Source organism: Triplophysa dalaica, chromosome 7 (assembly GCF_015846415.1).
Source record: "Triplophysa dalaica isolate WHDGS20190420 chromosome 7, ASM1584641v1, whole genome shotgun sequence".
NCBI classification, from domain to species: domain Eukaryota; kingdom Metazoa; phylum Chordata; class Actinopteri; order Cypriniformes; family Nemacheilidae; genus Triplophysa; species Triplophysa dalaica.
Genome location: NC_079548.1, coordinates 13,560,296 through 13,582,678, shown reverse-complemented (window position 1 = coordinate 13,582,678; position 22,383 = coordinate 13,560,296). Strand labels below are relative to the sequence as shown.

Below are 22,383 nucleotides of genomic sequence, written 5' to 3'. Positions count from 1 at the left end.
GTGATATATATATACAGGCCCAGTTCTGCCAGGTGCAAAAGGGAGGGCTAGCAAATATCTTGAGTAGGCATTTACCACACACAATATATTTCCGCAAAAACAAGAGACCATTTAAAAAAAAATCTGATAAGAATGTGTCTTGGTAAAATGATAATTTTTGTGCATTTCTGTGAACTTCTGACAACATTTCTCCCAAATTTCTTATCAAAAGTTGTATTTTTTGCAGAAAATTAACTGGAGAAATTTTTTTGGTCAAAACAAAGGACAATCTCCGTTTTTAAAACATCGCAAAATAACTAAACAAGTTCCTATGTAGTTTAAAGCAACACAAAACTAATATTGGCAATTTTTAGAAAAAGTAATAAGAAATAACCCTGATTTTTTTTATTTATTGCTGACTATACCCTTAAGGTTTGCTTTTGTTGGAATTGAACTTACACTGTAATATATGACTGCAAAACATGCATGATTTAAATGATTTATGATACTACGAAAAAAAAAAACACGCATTCTTACAGAAGACTTTGATTAAAACCAAAATAATTATTGTTGAATATTGCCTTTTATATAGCAATAGTTGTAATAGTATATAATAGTTGCCTTTTATAAAGCGTTTGATTTAGCTGATGTTTTTACGCAGTAATGATGCGGTTAAGTAAACTGGACACATAAATAGAAGCCTATTGTCACGATTCTCGTGGCAAGACAGGGCAGGAGAACCCAATAACAGGCAGGACTAGATGGTAGGGGTAACAAGGATTTATTATAACAGAGTAAACACAACAAAAGGCAAAACAAAACCCACAATGGGGAAAACAAGACTTGAAAACTAAATATAGAAACAAGAACACTGTCTAACTAAACTAAGAAAACAAACACTGGGAACAAACACTAAACTAAGACTTACTAGACACGGGGAAAACAGGGGCAAGGCAAGGCAAGGCAAGGCAAGGCAAGGCAAGGCAAGGCACAAGACCGGGCATGAAACAGCAAACATCCACAATGACCAGGAATCATACACAATGAACAAGCACAGGACAATGAAACATGAGGACTCTTTATAGGGAGACGAACACAGGATAATTAAATAGGGACCAGGTGACACGGATCAAACACTAAGGGGAAGCTAATTAACACAAACTAGGAAACAGGAGGGTAGGAACGATGACGCATTTTGGGGAGAGTATGGAAAGCCACAAGGTCAAAAACATCTCTCCCCACATGAAACAAAGGATTCTGTATGATTCCACCTCTAAACCAAGAAATACCTGACAAGGAGAGGTGAAACCATGACACCTATAAAGGGTCCATGCCCATGCCTGGAGCTCGCTCTATATATATATATATATATATATATATTTTAGTGGTGGGCCGTTAACGGCGTTAACGCCGTTAACGCAGTGAGACTATTATCGCGCGTTAAAAAAATTGTCGCCGTTAATCTATTCTCAAAGTTGGGTTGGGAGCTGGGTCTATACTACGCAAGCTATGATGACTTTCACCTTGATATTTTAGCGCGGATGTATACCAGCTTAACTGCACTGTACGGGGCGAGAACGAGATTTTTCAACTCGCGTGATTCGCGTCATTCGCGGAAGCAGAAGCAGCCTCATCATCTCATGACCAGGGCTTCATTCGCGTCCTTAGCGCAGCCTCATCATCTCATAACCAGGGCTTCATTCGCGCGATTCGCGCAGCAAGTAGGTCTATTGGCTCTTTTCATTAACATATAAATCACTCGCGCTTGACGCGCCATTCGCGTTTGGTCTGAACACAACATAACGTTACTGTGAAATTACCACATCAAACGTGACGTGCTAACATGGATGCAGCTATGAAGCCGCCGGGTTTGCTTCAGGGAATATTAATTTTTAAGAAGCTTCCCAATAGAAACATCGACAAGACTAAGGTTGTTTGCACCTTGTGCAATGCGGAATTGGTTTAAAAAAAACACTTTCTCTCAACAGGTAGCGGTCTAGCTTTAGTTGAAACCAGTAACTTTGTATTGAGATCTAATGTATTATGGCTCCTGTATGACATATCGCTTGTTGCTCCCTCACTCTTTGTAAGTCGCTTTGGATAAAAGCGTCTGCTAAATGACTAAATGTAAATGTACTATAGGAGCTCTTCCAGTCTCAAGTACCACCTAAATGGAAATCATCCCTTAGCTAATGCGGAAGTAAACACAAGTTCATCTTATTGAACATAATTTAATTTTCATCACCAATTATCATAGTAGAACAGCTTTCTCAAGCAGTTTGTGATGCATTTTGGAAACAGGAGATGAGCCCCTGGTCTAATGCGCCTCCTGGCTTGAGAAACCCGTTCTAAAAGACTTACTTTTAGTCATTATTTGGGTAGCACACATATTCTGAGTGCCTTCGGCAGAATTCAAATGAGCCATTTTAATCTAGATTAATCTAGATTAATTTTGGAATTAATCTAGATTAATCTAGATTAAAAAAATTAATCTATGCCCACCACTAATATATTTATATATATGAAGAGCTCTTTTCCAAAACGCTATGAATCCATTTGAATAGTTTTCATTAAAATGACATTTTTTTTACCTAGACCCATACATTTTGTTTATATTCAATTTATCCTGTTAAAATTATCTGTTAGCTCAGTCTGTACATGTAAACCAATGATTGTTAAATGAAACAACAATATTGTCGATTATAAATTCAAAGTTTATGTTTTTCAAAACTTGACAAATTTGGCGTTTAATGCGTTTTCGGAAAAGAGCTCTTCATATATATATATATATATATATATATATATATATACATGTTCTTATTTTTAGCTTTGTTATAAATGTATTGTAAATACAAAAAAGTGTGAGGATGAGAGTTAAGTCAAGTTGGGAATAAAGATGTTAGTAGCAAAGTTGTCAGAGCTGGTTGTCTTGGTAATAAGCCTTAATATGAAAAATATTAGGTATTTGTGGTATGGATATCAGCTGATGTAGCACTCTGATGGTTACTTTGACTACCGTGGCAAAGGCACACAAGTGACCGTCAAAAGTAAGTCATTTTCTGCACAATTTCTAATCTAATAACTAATCTATAACTATCTATTTTTTCACACACATGGGCCAAGTTAAATCTGAAAAGAAAAACTTAAAAAGTAAACAATCATATTCTTTCCCACACATGTCTTTAACATGACCCTAATGTATGTGCATACAAAAATTACACACAACTGTGATATTTAATTATCTTTTTATTTTCCTGTAGGTACACTGGGACTGACTCTAAAGACACCAATACTAAGAGAATTATTTGTCCACAATGAAGTTATCTTGCAGGCTGTTGTTTCTGGAAATGAACGCAACTCAGTGGAAAGTGCTTTAGTGTCATGCAAAATGGAGAATGAAGCAATAACATTACAAAAAGATGATGTTCCACCTCCGAAAGACATTTCAGAGTTTCGGACAATCTACAAAGTCACTGTTAATACAAAAAATGGTTTGAGGGTAAAAAGGTCACCTGTAGCATCAGTGACAAAAACATCAAGCAGGAGAGCTACTTTAATAAAGGAGGTAAGTCACCAGTTCAGAATCACCTTGTGACTTATCTTGTGTTATCTTAACTTGTCGTATTGTTTTACAATTGTTTATCATTCTTGTCCAATTCAGATGCAAAGACACCAAAAGTTACCCTTTATGAACAAAATGTTGACAGCACAGACCCTACACATATTTCTCTAGTGTGTGAGGTCACCAGTCCTAAACTTGGTGATGTTTACATCATGTGGAAAGTAGATAATAAAGAATATGAAGAGGGTTATACCAGTGCTCCAATCCGTCGAGAGGACTCCACATCTGTCGTCAGCATTTATAAAGTATCTAAAGAAGAGTTTAGAAAAAACACAATCTCCTGTGCAGTCAAACATGTCATCATGGACAAAGACAAGATGCCAATATGGAAATCCACATCACAAAGTAAATCAAAATGTCCTGCATGTCCTGTCTGCACTGCTGATTATTCATGATATTATCAATATGTTTACATGTTATGTTCTCACTTAGTCTGACATGCTTTTGTCCTGTTGTATTTTTGCTATCTCATTGTGTGCATTTTTCTAGATATTTGTATCACTCTATTGCATGTGTCAAATTTCAGTCCTAAATCACAATCCAAACTATAAATTGAAACTGTTATTGAATACCAGGTTAAATGACATTAAGTTCAAGACAAATATCTATTTAAAACACAAGAGCAAATATTTCTGATGACCTACTGTAAGTCAATGTGTGATACTTGTCTTCAATATGTTAAATTGTGTCAAAACATGTTAAATGTGTTTATAGTCTGTCACTGCTTCTTTTCACGCTGTCTGTGGTCGTTTTTACGCTGAATGAAATCTAAAATGCATTTCACGCCAAAGCACTTTCTTGCAAAGTTTTGATTTGGTGTTGAAAGTTTATTTCTGTTTACTTTTACATTTCTATTTAACATTAGGAAATAAATCTATTTGTTTGCATGAATTAGTCCAGCATTTATTGGAGGCTTAAAACCCGATACATTCAGTTCCAAAAGTCATGGGTCTATTTTGGAGGGACAGCACCTAGAGAGAGAACTTATAGCTAATATGTATTAATTAGAATGTGTATAAGAGTATTTAATGTAGGCATAAATGCACATTTTGATGTTGTGATGTAGATGTAATAATGCATTGTAACATTAATTAACTTAACCAATTAACAATTGATTGTATATTTTTTATGTTAAAAACTTAATCTAATTTCAATTTAAACTTAAACCTAAAAAGCTTTAGTAAACAAAGCATGCACAGTAATGTACACATAATGGTGTTGGTATTTTTGTGCATGTGAACATTCGTACACATATATGCTACACGTGGCATCTCTGTGCTTATGTAACAAACTAGATGTCTATATATTTAATTGAGACTGAACTAGGATAAATCAAATCTAATATTAGTATTGGACTTTGTGTTCTGTACATATTGTTCACTTAGATGTATTTTTTCCAGATGAGCCTCCAGAACCTGAGACAGGCTTTGCATTGCACTGTAATGATGTTTTAGAGGAGGATGAGTTCAGAAGTCTCTGGTCTACTGCCACATCCTTCATCTTCCTCTTCCTCTTTTCTCTGACCTACAGCGCTCTACTCAGTCTGTTACTGTTTTACACTGTACATAGAGTGAAATACTTGTTTACATTATGCAATTTTAAATAATTATCGTCTTTGTTTTTCAGATGAACCATTGAAGAAATACCAATTATCAAAGTTTAATTTCAGAAGTTTTTATTTCATTAAAATCTCAATATTTGACATGGTCGTACTTAGTCAATATTAAAGATATCAAGGTGATATTTTCACCACTGTATTTCACATTATGTATAAAAAATATATATATATTGTGGCTTAATTATAACTTAATTATACAGGAAATTAGTTATATTGTCAAAGCTTTAACACATTATATAAAGATTTTGTATATTGGTAGTTGGAATTGCTGAGCTAGAAATTTAAATAAGGTAGAATACACACATACCATATTTTCTAGAGTGTGTGTATCACTATTTTCACATCTCTCTTATCATGATGTGATACAATTTACAGTTATTTCAATTACCTATTAATAATGTTAGTATGGATTTATGAACTGAACTCTAAACTGTTGTTTTCAGCCCATGTTATTCACGCTTGTAGTGATAAAAACGCGTTTTCAAATTCCACATTGAAATGGAGAGGAGTTCTGTGTAAAATTCTGTGTAAAATTTAACTCCAGTAATATTAACATTTGCATAGGGGGTTTCGTCTGTGTCTAACTCCACATGCAAGAGATGCGTTTTGTTTTTTGCACATGTGTATACCACAGTGGTCGTGGCGTGGGATGGCACTGTGATAAAGTTCCATACAAAATAGTGCAGTAACTATAATACAAGTATGTGTTTGTTTGGTGCCAATGCTGTATTTGGCAATAAATCACAAGCACAGAATTCATCATCGCATTTTTCCTGTATAATTGCTGATTCATTATAAATTTTGTTTACATTATGAACATATGCGCCAATTGCCAACAAAACTTTTAATAAAAAATAAAAAAATTAACAGCGTTACACTGTTCCCCTCTTGATTTGATCCCTTTATAATGCCACTGTGTTTTCTTTCCTGTGCTGGTTCATTGGTTCTTGTCAGTCTAGTCTAGTCATTTGTAGTCCTTGTCAAAAGTTAATTTTAGTCGTGTTTAAGTGTAGTTAGTCCAAGTCCAGTCTTGTCATGTCACAATTTTCCCCTGTTTTCTTTGTTACCCCCTCGTTTTTGTTTTTTAATTTTATTAAAATTCTTGTGCTTAACCCACTGTCTGCACCTGGGTCCTCTGTCCTTGTTCCCTCACCGATCATGACAGTTTAAATATGGAAATAAAAAGTAAATAAAACTTATCTACTTTTTTCACATATACTACACTTTTTTCCTGCTCTGTTTTTCTGTTGTTGTATTTGAATAGTTTGTCTCTAGGGAAGAGGGTGAAGTACGTCAGTGCTTCAGTCCACATTACAACAACAGCTGCAAACCGTTGTGAACTCAATGAAACTTAGATGTCTAGTAATATCAGCACACTGTTGTCCCCAATAACTTTTTTAGTGCAAACCACAAGAGCCAGGAAACCGAAGTTTCAAACCCCCATGGTTTACAAATCTCTTTGTTTTCTTCCATTTATTTTTGTGAATTGATTTCTTTATCACTCATACATCTCCCTTTTTATGCACAAAGTCATGCTAGCTCTGTGAATAATTAAGAAACATTAGTGTACTGATACTATTCAACACAAACATGACAAGAACAAACACAGGAACATGTCATGATACTCGAGGAGAGACATGGCGTGGGAACCCAAGTGCAGGCAGACACAGACGGTAACAAGGACGTTTATTAATAAATAAACACTAAATGATGTTAATGGATGACTATAGATTAACAAAGTTCGGGAGAAGCCAGAGCATATAATTAAGACCGGCTGGTTCGCAATCAGCAATCATAGACCCTACCCTATCAGCTTAAGCGAACCAGCACATAAGTAGAGAAAGATTCTTACCTGAAGCCATCTCTAAAGGATTACACATCTACACATCACAGGAAGGACGTAAAGTATTCAAGGGATCATACGGGTTTGCAATCGATGCAGTCACGCAGCAGGGCCGATCCGTGAGGCAACATTTCCAATTACATCTTCCCGCAGATTAGGGAAGCGTTTCCGTATCCCCACTTGTTTACGTCGCGCAAGTCACCTCGTTCGTTCCCACGTGCAATTGCTGCCGGCACGCTAGCTCGCTGCTAAACGCCAGCTCATTGCAAACGCTAGCTCGCTGCTACATGCCGGCTACATGCTCACTGCTAACGGGGAACGAGCGTGAAGACGCCGGCACCAGCAAACATATGCTAGCACGCCTCACAAGATCGCCGTGATTCGACCCAATCCAATAAAGATACGCTCAATGACAACACGTCAACGTTTCAATGGCTGTGGAATAATTTTGGGGGAAACGATTCACTCTGTCGTTCCATGCAGCAACGTTGACTCAAATCAACCCCAAATTCCATGACTCAGTTCCGATAATTCACAATATATGAGAATGTACATAATTATAAACTGACTTTACTAGTGTTGATCAGCCGAACTCGCTGTCACGCAAGAAGCTGGGTGAGTACAATCTTTTAATACATTTAGATTTATCCCCTGTCATTCCGCGGCGCCACTGCACTCAAGATTGGCATATCGCTGGCCAGCACGGAACCGTGCCGTTCAGCGAACGTCAGTCATACTATTGTAAACTTCCGGAGATTAGTAACATAATCGGCACTCCCGAAAGGAATTGCTGGTTAACAAATGTGTCCGTATCCAACGGGATACGTTTCTACACAGGGTGTCATTCCCATTTACATCTTGCCCAAATAACGCACGCACCCGTTACAGTTAAAGGTGCAGTTTGTAACAATTTCGCAGTAAACTATCACTAAACCACAAGCAAGTGTTTCATATAGTAAATACTCCGTTGAACACAATATATATCTCAAATTATTCTTTCTACTTGTAAATCGTGTTTGTCACCGCCTTCTGACGTAGAAACCGCATGACCACTGTGTCTTGGACAAGGTGGAAGTAGTGTCCAGCGTATAGGTAGACACAAGCTTGTTACAAGCAGTAACTTTTATATATGAACCACAAATACATGCAATATAACCATAAACTTCATTGCTCTACTCAATACGCTAACATGATTTTGCGTTCCCGTCTGATCGATGGCAGTCAGCGGTGAAGACAACAGATCCCATCATTCCACTCGCCTTCACAGCCTCAAGCTACGGCCTGTTGTTTAGATCGTGCACCATGTAGTGGCGGTTGTTACAAACTGCAGGGTTAAGCTACACAACAAGGGCACGCACCAGTATATTTACCAGTTGCTTAAACGCAAGATCTCTATGGTATCTCGTCTGCCAACCTGAACACAACCGCATCTTGGAATCGCAACGCAGTCACAATGTTACCTCTGAAATAATTCATTGTTTTTTTTACCCACACAGTGCGCACATCAACTTAAAGATACATGAGCATTCCACAAGTCGGCTAGCCTAGGCCGCGCTCCAGGTTACCCATTGTCGATGCCAGTTGGGGGCAGACGGGACATTTCCCGCTCCCTCGCACGGCAACCGCCAGCACAGCTTGAGCTGGCCTGCAACAGCACTGTCCGGTCCGTTTACCCGCTAAACATCACTCCTCCACCTACCCAAGCACCTGCCTCATGGCCAGCGGATCCACTACTAACAGCCGTCGCTTGCCAGGATGCCGTTACCGGCCTGTTGAAGCACCAGTTGGCCGCTCCAGCGGAAGCCACAACTACCCTCATCTCTGCGACTCAGGCAACGTCTCAGCATTCTTTGGGGACTGATGTCCGCTCTCCGATGCCTTTAAATGCTCCGGTTCTGGAACCTCCTCCAGTCTCTAACAGCATCAGGGCGCAGATTTTAGCAGAAATTCAGGCTGCTTGCACCAGAGGCAGACCAATCACCAACTCCAGTCCCTCCCCTTTCGGCCTTAATCAGTGGCGGAGCCAGAGGGCTAGTTGGGGTGGCAATTGTCACCCCAGACGAAGTCCTTGCCACCCCTGTTGCCACCCCGCTGAAAACATTACACTGTTAGATTTTTACGAACATTTCCCAAATCTCCCAGCGGACGTGAATGCATCCTTACGCAACACGCACAAGCGTGCAGTCGCAGCGTGCTGTTGCTGCTACACTTTTCATTGGTTAAGCTGACACGCAGCACTTTCTTGACGTGCTCCAAACGGCTCCAAAACAACGCCGACAGCTCACGGGATCGATGAAGAGCATGTTGCTGGTATGTACGGCTTTTATTGGTATTAAATTAAACGAAGTATTGTTTAAACGGGAAGTAAGGGAGACGTTGCACTTTAGTGCTTAGCATTAATAATTCATGAGCATTACTAGACGTAAAACTGGCTGACTAATACTGTCACTCCTGTGTGAATATGCTTAAAACATGTCGTTAGCAAATGTTCAGCAACAATCACAGACATTAGGTAGGCTTATTCATATTGGCACGTGTAATGCAGCACTAATCTTAGTATAACAGACCGTTGTCATGAAAAACAGAGCGTTGCCATGGACTCATGATTCTAACCGTAGAGACCGAACGGACTATTTTCTTTAGCGGAAGCAATATAAATAGTTTTTAAATCAATAAACTCCCTTTTAAATCAATATGTTGTCAAATTATTTATTTATTTGGTAGGTAGCCATGTAATAAGCGGGATAATGTATAGCGAGGTGGTTGTTATAGCGAATACAACCCCTTCAGGCTGATTTAAGATCCATCCGCTTCACGCCGGGCTCATAAACAGCCTGTCGGTGTTGTATTCGCTATGACAACCGCCACGCTATACATTATCCCTTACTTAACATAACATGTCTAGATGTCTTTAAGCAATTTTCCTTGTGTTGTCAAATAGGCTAGACCTCAATATACTCAGATTTTATCGTCATGTATTACTTTAGTATTTGTATTATTAGTAACGGTGTACTCATGGTAAATAATAACAAGCAAATTGTTCCAAATTATGGTTTCTTCATGAGGTGTGTAAAACATTTTGCTTCATCTCACCAGAACCGCAGAATTATGCTGTTCTGAATCTGAATGTTTGTATTTGTGAACTTGGTGGTGCCATACCATGGGTAGATGCAGGTTATACCTGGTACAACTATTGAAGTTTATCATTAGAGTCAGTGTTAAAGGGCACTGTTTTTTTTGTATTGTTGTTCTACTATTATTCTTGTAGTACATGTTTGGATGTGTACAACTGCCTACTCCTGCCTTGTTTTGACAGGTCCAAGTTTACCTCAGTTTTTTCTCTTGGACTTGATTAGTCCAAGGAGCACTTTGAATACTTAGTGTTCTATTTTTGCTGTATACTTAATACATATATAATTGTGTACATTTTGGAAAATAAACAACTTTAATTTAATCTATATACATTTTGTGGAAAATAATTTATTTTTACCTTGCCACCCCTTTGCCACCCCTGTTTTTAAAGTGTAGCTCCGCCACTGGCCTTAATATTCAACTAAATCATCCTCTAAATACCTTGCTAACAGCCTCCAGAAACTCAATCATCCATGCCGTTTCTCACAGGACCAAACGGACATACCTCACGCCTTGGAGGAACTTTTCACCTCTGGAAAACGTTTCACCTCTCATACAGCATCCCCTTCCCGGATTCTTCCCTCCTCTCCATCACGTCATTCATATCCTTCCTCAACACGAAGCGTCTCCAAGCCAGCTCCATCAAAGGTTACTTGAGTGGGATCCTATTTTTCACAATTGATGTTCATAGCACCTTCCCCAGCCATAGAAAGTCCTCAAACATCCCTGCTCCTCAAGGGCATCCAAAGAACCCAACCTCCTCCTCGAGACGCCAGGCAACCCATCACATTAGAGATCCTAACAAAATGCATCTCCACTCTTCGCAGAGGCTACCACACAAAGCACACCGCACACACCCTCGATGCCATGTTCATCCTGGCGTTCTTCGGTTTTCTCAGAGGTTCAGAATTCACCACTACATCTCACTTCAATCCTTCAGCTCACCCTTCCATCGCTGATTTGTCCATAATCGATCATGAAACCATCTCATACTTCATCAAGCAGAGCAAGACAGACCAGGCCGGACTTGGGCATTTAATTTACATCTCCAAACTCCCTTCACCGATCCAGCCGTTCCAAACATTAGCAGCATACCTCCACTCCAGGACATCACAGGCTTCATCTCCATCAGACCCTCTCTTCGTGGACGATTCAAATCACCCTGCATCACGTTTTTGGTTCCAAAAACATCTCAAACTGGTTTAACTACAATCGGGCATTCCGGCGGATCTATTTTCCACCCATTCTTTCCGCATCGGCGCTGCAACCACGGCCGCCCAAAAAGGCCTTACTAAAACCCAGATCCAAACACTCGGCCGTTGGTCGTCAGATGCATTCAAGAGCTACACCAGGACCGACCGTGCCCTCATCAGGAAAGCACACCGGACTCTCCTCACCCACCTTGTTCAGCATCAGCCTTCATCCACCCACCAAGCAGCTCCTTCCAGATAAAGCATCATCACTGCGCCTCCCCTCACCAGAGGCACCTTCACTCCATGCCACTTGCTCCTGCATGTTCTGCCGCAGCAGAGCCAACCCTTCCCCCCCAGTAATTTGTTCCCTCGCATGCTCCCCATCCCATTCCCCCGAAGCAGACCGCTTCATCCCTCACTCTGCCGCAGCAGAATGTCTTTCCTCCCCCTAGGTGAATCCCTGTTTGTCTCCCTTACCCCTTCTCGGAAGTATTGTGCTTCCTCCCTCACTCTGCCGCAGTAGAATGTCTTCCCTTCCCCAAAATTCCCTCGGATGCTACCTTACCCCTTCCTCTTCCCCAGAAGCCAGAATCGCACCACGCGACAGCCCCCGCAGGGGCCCGTGCTTCATTTCTCACTCTGCCGCCGCAGAACGTCTTTCCTCCCCCCTGACAGAATCCCTCGCATGTTTTCCTTACCCTGTCTCGGAAGTATTGTGCTTCCTCCCTCACTCTGCCGCAACAGAATGTCTTCCCTTCCCCAAAATTTCCTCGCATGCTTCCCTTCCCCAGAAGCCAGTATCGCACCACGTGACAGCCCCCGCAGGGGCCCGTGCTTCATCCCTCACTCTGCCGCAGCAGAACGTCTTTCCTACCCCCAGCTGACCCCTCCCTGCATGTTTCCTTCCCCTTGTCCCTTCCCCCGAAGCCAGTATCGTATTGTGCGAACGCCCCCGCAGGGGCCCGTGCTTCATCCCTCACTCTGCCGCAGCAGAATGTCTTTCCTCTGATAGAATCCCTCGCATGCTTCCCTTCTCCCGAAGTATTGTGCTTCTCCCCTCCCTCATCATACCCGAAGCCAGTGTCGCCGCAGCGACCGCTCCACCAGGGGCCCGAGCTTCATACTTCTCTCTGCCGCAGCAGAACGTGTTCCACACCCCCACCCAAGCCACGAGCCAGTGTCACCGCAGTGATCACCTCCGGGTTTCCAACCCTGGCTCTACAGCAGTTAACGTCAGCAGCAAGTAGACATCATCTCAGCACCGGACCTCCAACAGGGGAACATTGATGCATACTTCTCTCTGCCGCAGCAGAACGTGTACAAACCCCCACCCATGCTAGAAGCCGGAGTCACAGAAGTGACCGCCCCAGCCTTCCAAACCATGCTCTGCCGCCGCAGACGCCTTTCATCAGGAAGCTTGCTTCACCGCAGAGTTCACTTACACAGAGGCCACGTCTCCATTCACGCGCTGATGCAGCTGAGACCATGCACGCTCATGCCAGCAACACCACAGCGACCACCCCTGCAGGGGCCCATGGTTCAAACTCGTGCTCTACTGCAGTAGAAGCCAAGCAATTTGCAGGGATCGTTGCTGCAGCAAATGCCCAAACAGGGGCCCACTGCTTCATACTTCTCTCTGCCGCAGCAGAACGTGTTCCACCCCATCCGTGCTAGAATCCGGAGTCACCGCAGTGACCACCCCAGGGCTCCCAATCTTACTCTGCCGCAGCAGATGTCACGCATCTTAAAGCTAACATTGCAACAGCGATGACAGGGGCCCATTACTTCAAACTTCTCTCTGCCGCAGCAGAACGTGTTCCACCCCATCCGTGCTAGAAGCCGGAGTCACCGCAATGACCACCCCAGGGCTCCCAACCTTACTCTGCCGCAGCAGATGTCACGCATCTTGAAGCCATCATTGCAACAGCAATGCCCCGCAGCGGACCACTGCTTCCTACCCATGCTCTGCCCCAGCAAAACGCCTTTCATACTCAAAGCCAACATCGCCACAGCGACCGCCCAGTCATGGCGACCGCAAGCCACCATCCAGGAAGCCATTTTCTCAGCAGTTGTTTTTGGGGTGTATGCGCTACCTGGCTGCTGTCCAACTCATATCCTTGCACTTTTTTGGGGGGTGAGTTCTGGGTTCGGCCGTTTCCGAGCTCGGCGCACTCGCCCCTATTGGGGGGCGGGAGCGTACCGGGATCGGATGGAATCGGCGAGCTCGGAACCTGCTCCCCGGACAGCACGCCAAACACGCATACTTTTACTACTCTTGCTATCTTCATTATCTGCTCAGGTGAACTCGTGAAACAAAACAGGCAAAACAAAACCCCACGTGGGGGAAAACAAGACAGGGATATATATAACTTTAACAAGAAACAGTGACTTACTAAACTATAAAACAAACACTGGTAACAAACACTAAACTAACACTTACTAGACAAGGAGACAGGAACAAGTCAAGACGATGGCATGAAGGAAACAGCAGACAACTTACGCAAACAAGAACAATGCACGAGCACAGGACAATGAAACATGAGGACTCTTTATAGGAGACAAACACAGGATCATACTGAGCAACAGGTGCTGGGGATTAGCACTAAGGAGAGGCTGACGAGGAAAGAGATGTAGGGAACAATGACGAGACACGAGAAAGAATCATTCAATCTCACATAAAACCATAGGTTATGCCATGATTCCACTTGAGACAGGAATAAAACATGACATGGTAGTGGAACCATGACAGGAACACATGAGAACGCAGCCTAAGCATTAATAAATAATATATAGTTATCAATAGAAATTAAATAAATGAAAAGTAATTACCAAGTTATGAAAACGTACGCACCAGCATCTTTCACCCACAAACAGACAGTCTGATAGATGGTTTTGAGCCAATGTTATTCACCGTGCGGGAGGTCCCGCAAACCTCCAAGGGGGTTTCCCCCCTGTTAACTTCTTTATGGACATCAGCCTCGAAGGGTTTATGTTCTAAAAGAAACTTGGTAGGACGGACCCTCTCAAAGCAAAAATGAAATTCAGTATATCCTGGACCTGAGAACTAAACTCCATGCGTTGGGGCGCCTATCAATGGAGAATTTGTTACAGGGTCAGGACAGGCAAAGCCGGCTGTATAACAGGGGAACCAATTTCCAAACATTTGACGGCTCTGTCCATTTCTGTGTGGATTATTGGAGGGTTAATGTCGTGTCGAATTCGATGCGTATTCAATGCCACGGGTTGACAAATCGCTTGATCTGCTAGGCACCGCTTGATTTTATTACGAAATGGTACTGGCAGATCCCCCTGTCTCCTGTGTCCAAAGAAAAAACAGCCTTCACCACGCCGTTTGGATTACACCAGTTCATAACAGTTCTGTTTCGCTTGTTCAGGGCGCCGGCCACCTTCCAGCGCCTCATACCTTACAGGAATTGTCATGTCAACAAATTACTCACACTTTGTTCATTAAAAAAGGGAGTAGAATAGAGTGACATAACTAGATCTTAAGTGTTAGGAATGAGTGACATAGAAAATGTGCAGAGCAATAGATTCCAAGAAACAGGACTGAAAACCAGTGCTCTAACCTATCCTAGCACACACAAAAACACAGAGAAAAAAAAAAACCTAAAGATAATCCTGTAATGAAACCTAAAGTTGTGTATTTATAGTCAAAGTCTAAAACTAGCCTCTTCTTCCATTTCATAACTGTCCACACCAAGACAATGGCTACATTTTAGTTCAAAATACATTCACTAGCTTCAAAAATAGTAAACTAGTGTTAATATAAACTAACAACAAATAAAATGTGGATTAAAACATACATACAAAACACATGGGGAAAACAGGCGGGGAACAGGCTGGAGTGTTACACCGGGTCAATAAAGACTTGTTTCTTTCAGTTGTTTGTCCATTAGAAAACAGACTGTACACAATGACTCTTATTTTAACATGTAAAAATGTAAGAAGGTTTCGGGGATATATTATACAGTAAAAAAATAATTTTGTCCATGGAAAATCGCATAAAAGACATAACATGTGTGCGTTTTAGTGTGTGTAACAAACACTGAAGCAGTGCATTACTTTATAAACCTCTTCAGGAAGTTTACTGTTGATGTAGTTCATGTAACTTATAACTTTTTTGTTTTTTTTGTCCATGTAGTTCAAGTTATAGAAGATATGAACAATTCCCGCGCTTCATTTTCTATGAAGTCACAGGCACAGGAAAGAACATTGATCATTTATTTTAAACTCTTAAGATTTTAATTTCCTTTGGCTGAAAGTCAGAAGGTAGCCTACTGTAACTGCAAGTGTCACAATTATTTTGATGATTTGAATTTTTGCTGAACTATTCAAGTCTCATTAAAGTATTTTGTTTGTGTATTATTTATGATTTCACGTTGAACTTTAAATACATTGGCCAATGAATACATTAAAGCATGTAAGTGATGTCAGCTGTGTTTTATAGTTACCACATAATTCTCAGCACTACCTGAAAAAACCCTGCCTAAAAACATTACTAAATTATTTTTAGATCTAACAAACACTGGCATATCTGAGAGAGAGATTGATATCAGCACTCAGGGTTGCAGTAGGACATAAAAAGGAGAATCTAAATATTTATTGATAATGGCTAAAGTTATAACTGCTTTTTTCAGCAATTCATATACAGTATAGTGTTTATAGTGTGAAGTACATACATTTACTATATATGGATATTATAGCATTGTTTCACAGAAGCTCACAAATAACCCTCTTTTTGGATTGAGCTATACATTTGCTTGATCAGTGCTCAACATAATTTGTCAGAATGGCACCATACAGATGACATGATGCATTGGTTTTTGCACATGTGCATACCACAGTGATGGCTGGGGGGCACTGTGACAAAGTCCCATACAAAAACTTCCAACTAATGTGCACTGTATGTTTGATACCAAAAATGATAACAATGTCTGAATTATAGTAAAAAAGAAACTTCTATGTTGTTGTCTTCATACAAAGAAACTCACTTAATCATTTTTACTAAGATAATCTGGTTTGTTTTGCAACAATGAAAGTGTGAAAGTAAGCTTCTCTACTCTGCTGCCTTTCACTTTTTTTCAGATTTGGAAGTGTTAATGTCTTACTCTCTGGTGTGCTTGCTTGAGCTTGACAGCCCGGTCCAGCGTGCCCACTTGTTGTGTAGAACAGAAGTACACACCTTTTGCAGCATAACTCCTTTTGTGTTCTGAAGGGAAAATTGTTTTGCTATTATGCTAACCAAACAAAATAGCCTAAAATGTTATCTGTCACTTGTATGTGTTCTCTCTAAAAAGACACGTTAGTAACTTGTTTTATGAGTGAATTTTTATGCCAGGGTGTATCACAGTGGGGAGGTGGGACGCACAATGACAAAACACAATTCAAAAACCCCAGTTTCAAGATGCTCTGAACTGGGTAAAGGTTTCACACACGGTATTCATGCCATTTTCTGTGGATGAATATAAGAATATATAAAACAGACTATTACTATAAATCACATATATTTATAGTTATATACAATGTGAAAATTACTTTTGCTGAATGTCCATGGTTGGAAATATGGAATTTAAATGTGATTTTATCTAGCGATTTTAAAATGTCCATCTTCCCCATTCAAGTAGATTAGACTGTGGTTTTGTACGACTGAAATATCTGCATGAGGTTCTGCAAACATGGTAGCAGAATGCCACAGCTTCCCTTAACATCCTATGGCTAGTAAACAATGCATACAGTATATTTCAACCAAGCAGATATGATGAAATGAGAGGACTTTTCTTTGAGAAACTTGTGAGATTAGTTTTCCCATTTGGTGCAGTTTAGTAGTGTTACATGTGATAAATATGTGCTTTTATTTTGCTTTGTTATATATTTATTACAAATACAAAAACACAGATTGCTATACGTAGATGTGAGGATGAAGGTTTTTGTACATCAGGTACATCTGATGTCACACTGTGAAGCTTTTGACTACTGGGGGAAAGGCACACAAGTAACTGTCTCAAGTAAGTACTTTTTACCTCTTTTACCTCTAGTTGGCATTTTGAATATTTTGATTTTAGATCGCTGGTCTAGATATTAGATATATTCGTGTCAGAACTAAACATCCTTTCTACTATAAGTTATCCTGATTCGAGTTTATCTTTATACTGTAGCATTATTTCAAATGTGAGTCAGTATCTGAATATTTGGGAAGGAACAGCTATATTTAGACCTTGTTATTATCCATAGTGTGGTCTTCAATGTCGCAGGTTTTATTTTTTAACAACAAAATCACGTTTTGTGAATTAATTATAATAGAACTGCAGTCAAAGTTTTGGAATATTATATTTCATTTTGACAAAGTCACTTAAATTTGTTCAACTATGTTGAGATCTAATTGAAAACTAAAAGTTGTAGGTAAAGTTGGGGGAAAAGATGCCAGTAACATTGTCAAATCTAGTTGTGTTGGTTCTCAATAAGCCTTAGACATCATATGAAAATCATTAAAAATGATATATAGTTTTATGTAATGGATATCAGCTAATACAGCACTGTGTTGGTTACTTTGACTACTGGGGCAAAGGCACGCAAGTGACGGTCACAAGTAAGTCATTTTCTGCAATCTAATCTAGTCTACTTATCTAGTCTAATTAATTATTAAATCTGAACTAAAGTAGATATTGTATTTTTGTATATTTGCTTTTTTGTTTATGTTGACAAGATGAAAAAATACAATGTGAAAAATACAATTACATCATGTTGGCCTTTTTGATCAGTTTATTGAACAGTTTTCTAATGTTATCACGACAACCTTGGCAGGTGTGAATGTTTATTATATCTATTTATTACACATCATGATTCAACATACCAATAGTAAAATGTAGGCAGACAATGAAGGGCAGTTTCTCCTAACAATGAAAAATACAAAATGTTTGCATCATCTTAGCATTAGTACTGTGATGCAAATTGAACTACAAGTAAAGCCAATCAACAACTACGTTATATATTTTATATGCATTTGTATCAACTAGAATGTCCGAAATTAATTTTAATCAAAGCATGTGTGATAAATTATGCACAAGAGATTATTGTAAATTGTTAAAGAAAGCACTTCAATTTTTTTAAACTTTAAACAATTATTTTATTTAAACTAGATAGCTTCAGTAATATCTGGTGTATAAGTGTGTGAATGAACAATAATTGTATAATTGTATAATTAATATTATCAAAGATTTATAAATACTGTAGAAATGTTGCCTATTGTTTGGTCACGCTATAGTTGAAGCATTGAGTAATGCCGTATTGAATGAGACCTTATTTTAAAGTGTTATCAAAATTTTAAAGAATCATGTTGCTTTTATACAGTTTATCATTCAATTCGATACTTATAGCTCCTAATGTTGGATTTTCAAAAACTTTTAACTGCTTGCCATCAGTAATGTCTGGTATGTGGTTTGTGTCTTATTTTAGGTACAGAACTTAAGCTGCCTGCAAAGCTTATGATGTCTGAGTGTAGTTCCTCTGATTCCGGAATGCGTGGGTGTCTGGCCTCTGGGTATTTTCCTGGAACAGAAGTCAGTTTCAAATGGACAGATCAAAGTGGAAAAGCTCTGACTGACTTTGTCCAGTATCCTACAGTAACAACTGGAGAAAAAACGCTGAGATTCAGTCACATCAAAGTTACACAGAATAAAGCCAATGCAACATGTGAACTTGTGCACTCATTCCAAAAAGGTAATAGACTTGAAAGAAAATTTTATGAATAACGTTTGATTAAACTTGATGCTACATTATCTCTTGTTACATTATCTCAATTAAAAATATATGTCATTTAAAATAATAGGTAATCTGCAATTATGTCTCAAATCTTTAATCATGCCATGTTGGTCGGAATCCAAGTCTTTCACCTACTGTGGCTCTTGTGTATATGGTTGAGTGACAATAAAGGTATTTGATTTGATTTGATTTTTTTCCCAAGCACCAACCCTGAGCTTGATTCCCGTAACAACTCAGAAAAGTACATCTGTCATGTGTGTTATTGAGGACTTCTACCCCGACAATGTCACTGTACAATGGAAAGTGAATAATACTAACATGCAGCAACAGACAAAAATGGATAATGGAAAAAACAAAGGGACAGGCCTCTACATAACACAGGATCTTTATGTAGTGAGCAGTGAGGTATGGGATGAACATACTAATTATACCTGTGAGGTCACACACATGGGCCAAGTTAAATCTGAGAAGAAAAACTTCAAAGGTAAACAATACAATTCTTTCTCACACATGACCCCGGTGGATGTGCACACATAAATTACACAAAACTGTGATATTTTATTATCTTTTAATTTCTCTGTAGCTACACTGGCACTGACTCTGAAGACCCCAATACAGAGAGAATTATTTGTCAACAATAAAGTAATCTTGCAGGCTGTTATTTCTGGAAATGAACGCAGCTCAGTGGAAAGTGCTTTAGTGTCATGCAAATTGGAGAATGAAGCAATAACATTACAAAAAAATGAGGTTCCATCTCCAAAAGACATTTCAGAGTTTCGGATAATCTACAACGTCACTGTTGATACAAAAAAATGGTTTGAAGGTGAAAAGGTCACCTGTAGCATCAGTGACAAAAACATCAAGCAAGAGATCTATTTTAATAAAGGAGGTTAGTCACCAGTTCAGAATCACCTTGTGACTTATCTTGTGTTATCTTAACATTTCGCATTGTTTTACAATTGTTTATCATTCTTGTCCATTTCAGATGCAAAGAAACCACAAGTTACCCTTTATAAACAAGACATTGACAGCACAGACCCTACACACATTTCTCTGGTGTGTGAGGTCACCAGTCCTAAACTTGGTGATGTTTACATCATGTGGAAAGTAGATAATAAAGAATATGAAGAGGGTTATACCAGTGCTCCAATCCGTCGAGAGGACTCCACATCTGTCATCAGCATTTATAAAGTATCTAAAGAAGAGTTTAGAAAAAACGCAATCTCCTGTTCAGTCCAATATGACAAAAACAAGCCAGAATCAAAATCAACATCACAAAGTAAATCAATTGAATGTCCTCTCTACTAGGCAAATTATTCATAATATTATCTATATAATTTCATGTTATGTTCTCACTTAGTCTGACATGCTTTTGTCCTGTTGTTATCGTTGCTATCTCGTTGTGTGCATTTCTTCAGATGTGTGTACCACTGTATTGCATGGGTCAAACTCCAATGCTAAATTACAATCCAAACTATTAATTGAAACTGTTATTGAATACCAGGTGGAACAGCATTAAATTCAAGACAAATATCTTTTTAGAACACAAGAGCCAAAATGTCTGATGACCTTGTGTAAGTCAATGTGTGATACTTGTCTTCAATATGTTAAATTGTGTCAAGACATGTTAAATGTGGTTATTGTGTCACTGCTTCTTTTCATGCTGTCTGTTGTCGTTTGTACTGAGACTGACATTTTGAATGTATTTCTCACCAAAGCACTTTCTTGCAAAAATTTGTTTTGGTGTTGAAAGTTTATTTCTTATTGTTCTTACATTTCTTTCTTGCATTAGGTAATAAATCTGTGTGTTTGCATGAATAAGTCCAGCATTTATTGGAAGCTTAAAAACCACCTTCATTCAGTTCTTAAAATGGGTCTATTTTGGAGAGACAGAGCCTAGAGAGAGCACTTAAATCAAGCCTAATACTAATAAGTATTTAATGTAGACATAAATGCACATTTTGATGTTGTGATGTAGATGTAATATTGCATAGTAACATTAATTAACCTTAATCAATTAACAATTATTTATATATTTTCTTGTATTTAAAACTTAATATAACTTAAATTTAAACTTAGACCTATAAAAGCTTAAGTAATCAAAGCATACACAGTAATGTGCACATAATGGTGTTGGTATTTTTGTGCATGTGAACATTCATACACATATATGCTACACGTGGCATCTCTGTGCTTATATAACAAACTGGATGTCTATAAATTTAATTGAGATTTAACTCTAGGATAAATCAAATATAATATTAGTATTGGACTTTGTGTTCTGTACATATTGTTCACTTAGATGTATTTTTCACAGATGAGCCTCCAGAACCTGAGACAGACTTTGCATTGGACTGCAATGAAGATGTTTTAGAGGAGGATGAGTTCAGAAGTCTCTGGTCTACTGCCACATCCTTCATCTTCCTCTTCCTCTTTTCTCTGACCTACAGCGCTCTACTCAGTCTATCTAAGGTAATCTACATATCAACAGAGAGGAGAGTTTTTGAATAAATCTATTCTGGATTACTGTTACTGTGTACACTGTACATAGAGTGAAATACTTGTTTACAATATGCAATTTTAGGTAATTATCGTCTTTCTTTTTTCAGATGAAGCAGTGAGAAATACCAAGCATCAAAGTTTAATTTCAGCAGTTATTATTTCATTATGATCTCAATACTTGACATGGTCTTACTCCATATATTTTCAAAAATGCTCTTCACATTATGTAGAAAACAGAAAAGAAGACTTCAGCTGGGTCTTGACAGCAGGGTCAGATATGACCCAGATGTGATTTTTCATGTGGAATAATTCATTATATAGGAAATTAGTTATATTGTCAAAGCTTTAACAGATAATGTAAAGATTTTGTATATTGGTAGTTGGAATTGCTGAGCTAGAAATTAAAATACGGTAGACTATACACATGCCATATTTTCTAGAGTGTGAGTATCACTTTGATAACAAAGCATTTTTCTCAGCTTGATGGGATACAAATCAGTTATCTCAATACCAATTGATAATATTAATATGGATTTATGAACTGAACTGTAGACTGTAAATCGCTGCAACATATAAATTCACTCCTAGTGTACAAAATAAAAGCATTTTTTAACAAAACTTCCCAATTTTTTGTTTGCTGCATTAATTAAAGCCCATGTTATTCAATCTTGTAGTGATAAAAAGGTATTGAATTTCTGCATTGAAACTCTCACAT

The 22,383-nt window shown here is 39.0% G+C and overlaps 1 protein-coding gene and 1 gene segment (V, D, J or C); both read left to right on the top strand.

Moving 5' to 3' along the window:
- LOC130425839 (uncharacterized) overlaps nucleotides 1–22,383 on the top strand; it is a 154,909-nt gene that overhangs the window by 65,323 nt on the left and 67,203 nt on the right. The window lies entirely within an intron of this gene.
- LOC130425979 (immunoglobulin heavy constant gamma 2-like) lies at nucleotides 17,375–22,092 on the top strand. The segment is given in 7 exon segments: nucleotides 17,375–17,413; nucleotides 18,861–19,124; nucleotides 19,369–19,650; nucleotides 19,750–20,055; nucleotides 20,152–20,445; nucleotides 21,484–21,638; nucleotides 21,776–22,092. Coding segments are annotated over 6 exon segments (1,284 nt in total).